The sequence below is a fragment of the Xiphophorus couchianus genome, chromosome 20, assembly GCF_001444195.1.
Source record: "Xiphophorus couchianus chromosome 20, X_couchianus-1.0, whole genome shotgun sequence".
NCBI classification, from domain to species: Eukaryota; Metazoa; Chordata; class Actinopteri; order Cyprinodontiformes; family Poeciliidae; genus Xiphophorus; species Xiphophorus couchianus.
In genome coordinates, this window is record NC_040247.1 from 5125387 (window position 1) to 5137576 (window position 12190).

General features: G+C 37.2%; 1 protein-coding gene across 3 annotated transcripts in view; it reads left to right on the forward strand.

Annotated features, from left to right (window-relative positions):
• The window catches only part of slc12a5a (solute carrier family 12 member 5a), a 151934-nt gene that overhangs the window by 49520 nt on the left and 90224 nt on the right, over nucleotides 1–12190 (forward strand). The window contains exon 1 of one of the 3 annotated variants that reach the window (XM_028002911.1): nucleotides 7202–7618. The exons of the other annotated variants lie outside the window; for them this stretch is intronic. Coding sequence (XP_027858712.1) covers nucleotides 7564–7618 — 55 coding nt within the window. The 5' untranslated portion in view covers nucleotides 7202–7563. Of the gene's footprint in view, nucleotides 1–7201; nucleotides 7619–12190 lie in introns of those variants that run through there. 3 annotated transcript variants of the gene reach the window in all.

Genomic DNA, 12190 nt, shown 5'->3' on the forward strand with positions numbered 1-12190 from the left:
CTGCACATTTGCAGTGCTCACACTCAAAGCCTCCCCTAAAAACCTTTATCTGCGTGAAGTGATCATTGCATCACATGCATGTGCTTGGAGAAAGATCAGTCCAACCAGAAGATGTCAAACACATACATTCTCTCTACAGATTCATCTGAGAAACAGAGTCATTGACATAACAAAGTCCAGAGAAAATTTTACACTTTGATGCTAGAAATAGGTGGTGTATTTCTGAGTACAATAGACCCCTAGTAGTGGGAACAGTTGGGGACCACAGCTGTCCACGAAGAGCTAAAACCAGCAAATACTTGAAACTGCCTCTTAAAATGCTCATTACTACCTATTTTAATGCTTCAAACACCAAATATATCTTAATATGCATTAATAAGCACCGTGGAAACACTTCTGCACAATCTAACAATCATTTTCTTTTGAATATTTTGCTCTACAAAAAAAAGATATTGTGAATAGGCAGACTTTCCGCAACTAACTTGGAGTCCCTTTCAGCAGAAATATGTGAATCCATGAATACTGAACCACAAATAGGTGGGGGTCCATTGTAATGAGAAATTTGGAACAGAACCTGTGCATCAGTCAAGGTTTTAGAAAATTAACACACCTGGCAAACTGAATTTTGCTGCTTATAAGCCCTAAATATACCAACATTTTCTGCTTTTTCTAAAATAACACTTGAAATAAGAAGGTGATTCTACAAAGACTGTGTGCTAATTGAAATTATGTTGAAATTGTTTTTGTATCATCAACCTAAACATATGAATTATGTAGAAGTTTTCATCATAGTAAAGGCTGCATATAAAAATACATTTTGTTATTATGATTTTAAAATAGTCAGATTTTAAGTGAAGTGTGGAAAAAAATGTAAATAGATTTTATACTGTGTTTATGAATAATCCGAATAAAAAAATTACTTCTTAATCTCAGTTTCAAAACCCACTTGTGTACCTTGAATGCATCTTATAATTTCTGTGTTATCTATTGGCGCTTCCTTAAGGCCTAAGGTGCTGTGTGCATAACTTTTACCTTATCAAGGTGAAATGCTAAGAAAACTCTTTTTTAAAATGACATCACTAGGAGATACTTTGTAAATACAGCCATGTTCTTTATATGAGATGTTAATTACTTTACACTAGCATACAACAAGCTAAAATGTAAACAATTTGAGTGATAGAGACATATGTTAGAGCTACTAAAAATAAGAATAATTATTCACCAGAATGAAAATGGAAATTTGTAAAGGTCTCTCTCATAGAAAAACTTAAAACACTTCATAGCTTGTATGGAGTATTCTATACGAATTGGACATCTCTCCTGCATAAGTGTCTGCAACATTAAAAATGCAAATATTTTGCTCTCAGTTCAGCTAAATAAAAGTCATTTAATGCCACAAATTATACATGACCTTTCAGAAAAAGGCAACTTTTACTTCCTGTTTCTAGGTTTTGAAAAAAGGAAAAACATGGATGTAGCCTACTGCTAAATATGTTGTAAAAGTTACATTTTCCAATTTAATAAGTAAAATAGAACTAATATATTACTGGTACTTTTTAGTCTCATTCTGCTGTGGACATGCAATAAAAAATGGGAAAACTATAAAATTTGCCATTGTTTATTAAGTCTATATTTATAAGATTTTGTTCATTCTTTATCATTTTTAGCCAAATATTATTAAGAGCTGTTGCAGGAGGTCCAGAGAGCCACAGATCGACCCCTGCTCTGGTGTAATATAATTTTATAATATGGAAGAATAAACTTAAGTACTTATGAGGCCCTGAACCCTCCTTTGGTCTTTTCCCTTCTCTATTCACAGACTGTCATTCTGCCTCTCTGGGTTGTTCAGTGTTGGCATGATTCAACTTTTTAAAAAAATTTTTTATTTTACTATTTTTGTGGCACAGTAGAGGACTCTCAGTTGGGAGCCAGCTGCCTTCATCTGAGTGAGCAGGTTCATGGAGTCAGTCTGGTTGCGATGTCACTGATCCTCACCACTGTCTGAGAACTGCAGGCATAAACTTTCCAGCAGAGTTTTTAATAACCATAATTAAATGAAGGCCTTTCCCATTTTCAGACATCCCAGAATGCTGTGTTACACTATGAATAACCAGTTCATTTATGGTGCCAATATGAATAAAATCTGTGATGCAGCACAACACTGCTATAAGCAGCAAATACCTCAAGACTGACAAATTGCAAGTGTGCATAGTTGGAATCTGTCAGATAAATCAGCCAATATAATGTCTGCTATCAGATCTAGCTGCATTTACCGAAATGCAGCTAGATCGATGTTATATTTTTGTAGAGAATTGCACAAACAAACTGGATTTTCTGTTCTTTTCTGAGCAAATCTCATCTAATTTCCAACCTGCCTTATTTTCTTTTTAATATCTTCTACCTTCTAACATTTGTAACCCTTTTATGGCAACATATAGTCACTGCAGCTGAATCTCCTTTCTGCCTTGTCTTTTCTAACAGCATTGTGGATGTGTTCCTGCTTTACCTGTAAGCTCTTGATCAAAGCAAACATTGTTAAAGCTTCATGTACTTCAGCATAAATCAGCAGATTTTATACAGTCCAGCCTCTGCTGAGAGTTTTGCCAAAGTCGTAGGACATTTGAGCCAGCGTTCAGTGGCTTAAAAACATTTTTCTGATTAATTTTCTCTTAATGAATATTTGGTGTTTCTGGGAAATACACAGCAACATCAAACAACATTGAAAAGCAGGCGTACATGCACTTAATCATGCAAGGACACAACAGCTTCAGACGAGTCATACATAAACATTGATGCTGAAAGCACTCCGTCGTTATTACACTCGATTTAAAGCGCCGGGTCATATAGAAGCTTTATAGTTTCACAAACATCTCTTTACACTCCTCAAATAAACTTAAATTTTTATGTGTATGACATCCATCTGCTTTAGCTTATATGTTTTCTTTCACCCAGTACCAAAGAATTCCTCTTGGCACTGGCCCATTGTTGTAAGGGTTTGTGCTAATCCCATAACACGACTCTGTTTATGGACAAGATACTGATAAGTTGTCAGCAAGCCATGTCATTTAGGGTGCCTTTTTGAAGCTTGGTTGAGTCAGCAGTCTGTGCACTGAATAACAGCCAGAGAAAAACTGAACTGTAACACTGGGAAATTTAACCGAGAAGAGGAAGAAATGTCAAAGTTTGGCAATTTTATTACTCATAAACTTTGTTTTCTTTGAATTGATTGAACAACAAAACTATGTGTGTGATTAGATCATTGAATAATGTAATAATTGGAGTATTTTGTTTGCCTTTTTTTTTCTTCCACAAACGTCGGTGTTGGATTTGCAAACACTTACAATAGGAAAGTGCCTAAAGAAATATTTTGATGGAATAAAAACTAAAACTTGGCATCAGGTGCTGAAATGATGAATAAGTGTTGCTTTTTATGTGGTGTACTATTTGGGTTCAGCTGAACATGTAAATTATTGCTTTGTTGTTATAATGGCAGGTGGCAAATTAAATCAAAGGTTGTTTTTTTTACTGCCACTCAATGGACTGGAGTCCCAACAGGAATTTTAAATCTTGTACTTGTGTTCCCAAGCTTTGGCATCTCTTTTTAGGGGTTAATAATTGAACATCAAATTTTAGATATGTACCTGTATATGTTAGCCATAGTTTGATCAGTTTAAAGCTGCGACCTGTGGAGACATGTGGCTCCTTGGCCCCTCCACTGCGACTCTTATAAAACCAAATAAGAAATGTTTTTAATTAAATAGGCAATGGGAAACTGTTTTTAACTGTACTTCTGTATATTCTTAGAATATCTACAACCACAGAACATACAATGGTACAAAGCTTTTAAAAGTAGTTTAATATTTCTTGGTTTGCAAACTATATTCTTTATTCTTTCTTCATTTTCCACATTTATGGCTCACTCAGCTGGCCTCATTTTTCTTTCCTTTTGGAAAGTTAAATGATTCATTTTGTTCTAAAATTTGAACAAATATGTTTTTGTATATTTTCCTGAGATTTGAAAATCATTTAATTAGTGCATATTTGTGAATATGTGCCTCCTTTAATTCCTCCTGGGAATAAATTGTTTCTTTTTAATTTAATTAAATTGAAGGTTGAATTGTCAATGTGCTGGTAAACTTGTTTTTGTTGTTGTTATTTTTTTTTAACCGTTATTATTATTCCAATTTTAGCCCTATAAACAATTATTTGTATGATAAATTTGTGAGCTATCCTTTATATCACGAGTCAAACTCCAGACCTCAGGGGCCAATGTCCTGAAACTTTTTGATGTATCTCTGCTACAGCACACCTGACTCAAATATTCAGGTCATTAGCAGGACTGTGAAGAACTTAACTGCATCCTGAGGCGATAAATCAGCTGTTTGATTCAGGTGTGATGAACCAGGGAAACATCTAAAGTTTGCAAGTCACCGGCCTCCGGGGACTGGAGTTTGACACATGTAAGATTTTGGTTCAAAAACTAAAACATTTGCAGATAGGATTAGTTTATTGTTGCTCACATGAAGACACTTTGTTCCTTTCTTTTTTTCATAATGTATTTTAAATATCATTCTCTAAACACCCTTAAACTCATAAGGTGTAAAAAAGCTGATTTTTCAAGGTCATTGTAATTAAACTAGATCTAATACCGCTCAGCCGTGTAAAGCATAAACTTTGTAATTAACTGTTGGCTGGCTGCTGGCCTTCCGTCCATCTCAATCAAAGAATATTACAGAGATTTGGCAGTCAGTTGGTTAACGTCAGCTTGTTTAGGGCAAAATAAATTTTAATTTGAGTCAGCTAGCTTGCACTGAATATTAATCTGTGTGTACAAACTCAGTGGCTACAGTTGATTCTTGTTTTCTTGACTATGTACACCTGCACACACATCAGCAGAGATAATTACTCTCTCTGTTTTGGGGAGAGATGTGAACAGCTGCAGTAGTGATGCAGTATTGCAGCAGCAGCAATGTGCAGTGCATTACTTCAACATCCTCAACTACTTACTTTTTGTCATGTTGCTTTACTTGCTCAATTTAGGACATTTTGCACTGTGTGATATATTTAAAAAAATAAGCATAATAAATATCACAAAGATCATAAGATAACTAAGATATGTACTTGATGGCCTTTTTGTTAGATACGATTGTTCAGTTGACATTTGAATTCAAATGATTGTAAATCACAAATAACGAGATATCAAACTCATGACAGCAACTTAATGCATTCTGTCAATGATTGTCCATGGCTCTGCTATAGCTTAGCTCTGTGCATACATTGTTTCCAAAATGTTCAATATTCATTTTGCAGATCTTACACATGGTTAAAAACAATATTGTCATTGAAAGAAGATGGGCTACTTGGATCTCTTTAATTTTTTTTAGTTCCCTCTTTGTTTTGGTGCTTTCCATATAGTTACAAGGCTGTCAGACAGCAGATTTGATGTATTTTTTCAAATTCTTTAAAATCAATTTTGGCACATTTTTTATGGATTCTGAATCCTAGTAAATGAGTCAGTTGGAGATATAGAAACGCAACATTAGCTCAAAAAATTATTGATTACAACCAATAAATGTGAAATACGAAATACAAACAGCTTATCAATCAGTCAAGCAGATGACATGGTAAGGACAGATCTATTCAGTCTATTAGCTTCAGTTTCTTTATTATTTATTTTACATTGGCTGTTATTTTCCTAATTGCACAGACTGAACAAATTAATTACATGTTTGGCCAAGCTTGTGAAGATATTGGTATATTGAAGTGTATTGCACTGCTGCAGAGTTATCAAATGAATTTGTTATTCAGTACATTTGCGTCTGTGTTTAAAAAAAGAAACATTTTAAGTCAAGTCAGTGCTGCTTTTCTGAATTGGATTGAATCGGTATCGGCTGATGCTAAACCTCAGATGGCTTTATTATATTGGAAGTGAAAAAAGTGGATTGGTGCTTGCCTACAGGAAACAAAGTGAAAAAGTATTAAAACAAAACAATGATGGAATTCCCTTATTCATCCTGAATCTGAACAAAAATTATAGGAATAATCTAATATCACATCTTGAACATGTGCAGATTCAAAAAAGTGAAAGATGTTTTAATCTATATTTTTGCATAATTTACATGATGATCAGGATATTTAAGGCATGAATGCTTTAGCTCTGCAAATCCAAAGGATAATTTTACCTTCAATATTATAATTTAATTTGTCTGGACCTCCTGCTGCTGCACACACACATCTGGCATAAAGGTTAGTCCAACTGCAGAAGGAGAACACAAACATCTGAGTAAAAACGTATGACTAAGCTTCAAGGCATGGTTGTTGGTTGAAATTATTGTACCATTGTGAAACCGGTTATATTTCATACAGTGTCAACAACTGTGGGAGTCCAGAGTTGCATTCTCCGTCTCGTGGTTGCAGTCTACTCTGTGCATCAATGCCAGCATGACCAAAAGCACGATTCATTCAACATAAACAGAACCGCTGCAGAAAACACAGAACCTCACTCATCCAGCATCTCCGTGCTGCTCACTTCTCTGCGCTCAGTACACAGTGTACCAGATCAGAGTGAATCTGCATGGATCAAAATGAGGATGGTCTAATTTCCAGCGGGGCTCCAAAGCTGAGCTGCCAACATACGGCGCGCCGGTCCTCTCAGCTGGAACTAAATGCTCCAAAGAAGGACTGAGATAACCAGTTGCTGAATTAATCTGTGTGTGCACGTCTGAGTACAAGGCTTTCCATGTTTATCATAACTCTTATGGCTTGTCTTTCTCCTAAAGGAAAAAAAAAGAAAAAGTCAATTTGCATTTGACATTAAATTTGAAGTGTGTGCAGTCGCTCATTTCAAAGCACAGGAAGAGAAGCCAAACCATGAAGCACATCTGTAGATGGAGAACATCAGAGCGGTGAGGCTACTGGCTACTCACTCTGCCTCTTCAATCACAGATTTGTCTGACAGAGGTGATGAGAAGAAGGAGGCAGAGAAAAAGGACAGAAGTGGATATTTAGAAAATCACACAACTGCTTGAATATGCAATCAGCTTGGCGCCTACATCGAGAGAGCAGCATCGTCTGAGAATATTGTTGTTTTGAGTGATATTAAGAACCGGAGGGGGAAAAAAAAGCTGAAAAAGGGACAAAGAGAAGGAAATTGGGGAAAACAAAAAAGGGAGAGCAAATGCGCAGCTTTGAGGCGTTCCATCATACACCAAACTCCTGCAGCTTCACCTTCCCTCTTCCTCCCCCATCGTCCTCCTCCTCCTTCTGGAGAGAGAGCTCAACAGAGTCACGCTTGCAAGCTAGAGAAGAGACGTCAAGAGGAGGATCCACATAGAGGAAAAAAAAATCCCCCCCTCTCCTCTCTCTCTCCTCTCTTCGTTGCATCCTACAGGCGGCAAGGAGTGAAGAGGAGTGAGGAGGATCCCCCGGCACATTTTCTGCGCCGCTTCCCTGCAATTTCTGTGGCCGCATCACAGCGCGTGGAGAGCGGGGAGAGCCGCCGAGAGCTCGATCGGTGACATCGCTCTGCAGCAGCAGAACAAGGAGCATCGCAGAGGAGCCGGGATGCTTAACAACCTGACCGACACAGAGGAGGGGGACGGGGGAGCGCAGAGCCAGGGTGAGTGATGAGATTTGTCATGCGGTCACTCGGAGAAATCAGGGAGGTTGGACATGTTGATGCATCACATCACAGTGCTGTGCCATGCCCGATGCAACAGCATGGAGGGAGAGTAAATATGTCCTACTTATGAAAAATAAAAAGGACATGCAAGATGTAGACACACACACACACAACCTGATTGGATTGAAGAGCGCTGGTGTGTGAGAGTGTCAACGTTAGCTTCTACAGCGGATGGTCTGCTTGCCTCCACTACCACTGCTTCTTCTACTGCAAGGCTGTTGTGACAGGAATAGTAATGTGCACACTTCATACCATGGATTGTGAGCATAAGGGTGTTAAAGCTTTTAATAACACATGCACACACTCTCTAATACACGCAAATAAACACACATGCACACATAACGGAGAATAAAGCAGAGCTGTCAAATTCTTAATGGCAACTTAAATATTCCCTGACAACAGACTGTATTGGTATCTCCACATGCACACACACCCACACACATGCCCGCACACACACTGAATAACACAACAACAGATACCAAGCCACCATTTCTGCTAATCCCATCACCCCCAGCTGTCAAAGTCAGCCCTCCATCCAATCCCCTTTCCTCCTCCCACCACTGACTCTCTGCAGGGATTCAGGAGCGAACCTGTGGTTCTGCTGGTTTGTGTGGATAGCTAAGCAGACCATGCTCACCTTCACAGATCTGCTGGACATTAAACTTGTTGTTGCTAAAACACTCAACATTCCCACTTTAAATCACAAGTCTTCGCTAGCTGTTGTCTGGTTTTACTTTACACATTGTTCTCCTCAAACTGTACAGTAAATGTTAAAACCTTTCGTCTCCCTCTCTGCTCTCCAAATCAATCTGCACTGCAGTCTCACTTTTCTTCTCTCCCGCTCTTCGTCATGCACAAGCCTTCCTTTGGTTGTCAGTCCTGGACTCCAAGGAATGCATTGAAGAGACGGGCTGCGGATGAGAGAACAGTCACTATGCAGGCTCTTCTACCTGTGAGGGCTTAATGATAAAAATAGACCAGCTCTGGGAACATGAATATTTAACTTAATGCAGACATCATTCGTTTTTTATAAGTGGAATTACAATAATGTGTTATTAATTAGGAACAGCAAGAGTTTGACTCTGGAAACTTCTAGGCCAGGTTACCAAGCTTCACACACAGCCTTATAGGTTCATACTGAAGTGTTAAACTGGAGGTGCATTGCTCTGTGTGTGTGTCCTGTTTCTGTTTTGGATTTAAGTATGTGTGTGCTGATGGGTACTTTGAAGTTAACATCCATGTTCTTGTTGAGCAATTACTAAAGGTGCTGAAAAGTGTGTGTGCTTGTAGCTCATCACTTCTGCAGCTTCATCTAAATATCAGGACGATTTAAGATTTAAAATCAGCCGTTTTCTTCTTAATTTGGTTTAGTTCAGTGCTTTGATATCACCTATGCATGTGCACTCAGCCATGCTGGGACAGTTAGAAGGAGAAATTTGCTTCTTACTCACCCTCTTCACAGCATATCTTTTTTTTTGTCACTCTGCAGCAGCAGTATATCTCTTAAATAGGACATCCTTCACACAGAAACAAACTCAACCTCTTTACCCCTTTCCTTTGAATCATAGCTCTTCTAAGCTAGCTGTGCAACAGCCTGAATAACTCTGTTTAGTCATCAGCGTGATGCAGGGTAGCTCCAGTAAGGAGGAATGTCAGCTGTTGTTGCTGTCCGCTATCCCCTGGTACTGAAAACGCTGTCCAAGGTGCTGATTTACAACCTTCATTACACGGCGAGATTACAACCCGGACAAGGCACACAATGCACCAGGTGGAAGGGTTTATGTTAGCAGGGGTGTATCACTGCACTATGCACTTTATAAACATGAAAATATAAACGATTTCAGCTCTGGTTAACTACCTTTTTTAATTTTTTTCCTTTTTTCTGCTTCTTAGCAGTTTAAGGGAGATGGAAGAAAATTAAATGCATTCAAGATTTAAAGGGAAGGTGGACTTTATTTATTTAAGGAATTCAGTTAAAATTCAGGTGCAATTTTAATGATAAGATGAGCTAAATATTGTTTACTTAAACTGCCAGAGCACTTTGCTTTTACTGGGCACTATTAATGGTAATTCTTATAGAGCAACTGCTTAAATTATCATTACCAGGCTGTTATTTCCTTCTACTTCACCCAATGGTTTTTAGCCTCTGCAATTTTTCCATTTCTGTATGCAACTTGCTCATTAACGTGCCAGTTCAGTTTAGCTGCTGTAGTTTTTAATGAGAGACTAGTTTTCCTTATGTGCATAATTAAATACTGCTTTTTAGTTCTGGCAGGAGAAAGTCAATGGCTCAACAGGGAGGCTGACAGCTAATAGCTGGTTCAGGCGTACAGAATTGAACATAAGAACTTTTTTTTCAAAAGAAAAAAACAAGGTGAGAATAATTTTACAGATCTTTGTGAAGAGAAAAAAAAAACATCTCAAGCAGGAACTGTTTTAACTGTTTTATATTACCAGATGTATATTGTAGATAATTAATCTAAATGATTTGTAGGAAAATAATCGGCACCAACTCTTAAATGTTATTAAAAAAATTCCCAAAAGACTTTTCTTATTAAGCCAAGATCAATAATTCAAAATGGCATACAAACATATTTAATGATCTATTTGTTAAACAGCAGGTACAATTATGTAACCACACAATTTTAACCAATAATAGAACTCATATAGCAACTCTGATAACATTTGTCAATAGGCACATTAAGGAGTTTGTTGCAGTATCTAAATTGTTTTCTTAATAAAAAAAATTTAAAAGGGCTCTTTTGCAGTTCTTCTGTATGTTTATATGCAATATCTGTTAGAATATCTGCAATAGAAGGCACCAAAACTTATAAAAGTGTTATTTGCTTCAAGCTTTTCTAAATTTGGAATTTTGTCCAAATTTAATTTCCTTCTCCTTTTAAAATAAAACATTTAATTTAGTACATATGATCAAAGTCTTTTTTACTCTAGACAAATTTTATTTTGTAGCAAAAGTGGCTCTTCAAATTGAAAAGGTTGGTGACGACTGGACTACAGTTTGAGAAACATTGCAATAAGAACAGATTAAAACGGTCAACTTTATGAAAAAGTTCACTCTTAAGTATTGGCATATCTGCTTCAGTATCGTTTGACTCATAATATTGTTTTGTAGCTACAATCCATGCTTCAGTTAGAATACATGAGTAAAAAACTCAAGATAAAGAGGCATTAAAAATATCAATCATATGACACAGAATGATTAATATGATTGTATTTCCGTTACTTTGCATAATGATCGCTTTGGAGAATATTTTATTTACCTGTTTTAGGTGAATGAAACCAACAAACATCCCATCTATGATACCTTGGTTAAATAGCCTAACTGCTCCCAGCTGTTTATGCTGAGATTTTTAACTTATCTGTTGCAAATGTGCAGAAAAAGCTCATTAACAAGAAAACTCTAAAAAGTTGAAGGAGGTAATTTAATTTGCTAATCTAGCAAACTTCTCACTTCTCCCCCTCAGCACCTGCGTCTGTAACCCATGAGCAGGTACATTTTTATGGCGTCATTATGAAATTTTACTATATTGGTGATGTATCAGAGATGATTTGTTCCTTTATTTTCTGTCAACTTGAACCATTTTTCTCAAACTCATATTGGGTTATGTGAAAGTATGAAATGCAGCTTATTTCTGTCAGTTATCCCATTAATATGTTTTACCAATTAACCTTGTGTTTAGGTTACTTCTTAATCAGTTCACAAGTTTTAATTATTATCATTATGGGTAAGATGGCGCTTGTGTAATTTTACACATCCATCAAACACTGCTTGGTTCCATCTCCTCCATTCATTCTTTCCTTTTCCCTGATTTTCTTCTAGATGGTGAGAGTGATTTTTAAGGTGTTGAAAATGACCACTAAATGACCTAAAATAAAACAATTTGTGATTACCTGAGAAAATAGCCAGTGGAGTTTCTTTGGTAATAAAAACGGTCATTAACTTCATAAGTCCATCCGCCTCCTCTCTGCTTCCAGTCTGCACTCTTACTCCGGACTGTGAACGGGGTGGTAATGATGTTTTAGTTATGGCTGACTGCATAATACTGCAAAAATGCTCCCTGGGGCCCTCTCCTCGGGAAGCAGTTGTTGTGCATGCTCAACGTCATTATTCTCTGTCTACCCACTCTGCAACTTGACTACTGTGAATGGAAAGCGAGAGGAAGCAGAAATGCAGTGCAAGTGCTGGCTAATAAAGGCACTTGTTACGTGGAAAGGTAGCTCTCTCAAAAAACGCACACCTAAATGCTTTTGGTGGTTTTGTGCTGAAGTGTATCGTCTCCCCTAGAGGAGATAGATTTATATACGGTAGTCTGTTCTCTTTCACTTTCCACCTTTTTTGGTCAGAGTTCATACAAAATGTCTTGCAAAAGCATTTTCTTACCAAAAATGCAAAACCTCTCAACTGGGTTAGTTTATAGGTCATTTCTAAGGTTGTATGTTTTTAGGTTTCTTGTTCTCCTGGATGCTGAGCCTTCCATCGTTTTAGAT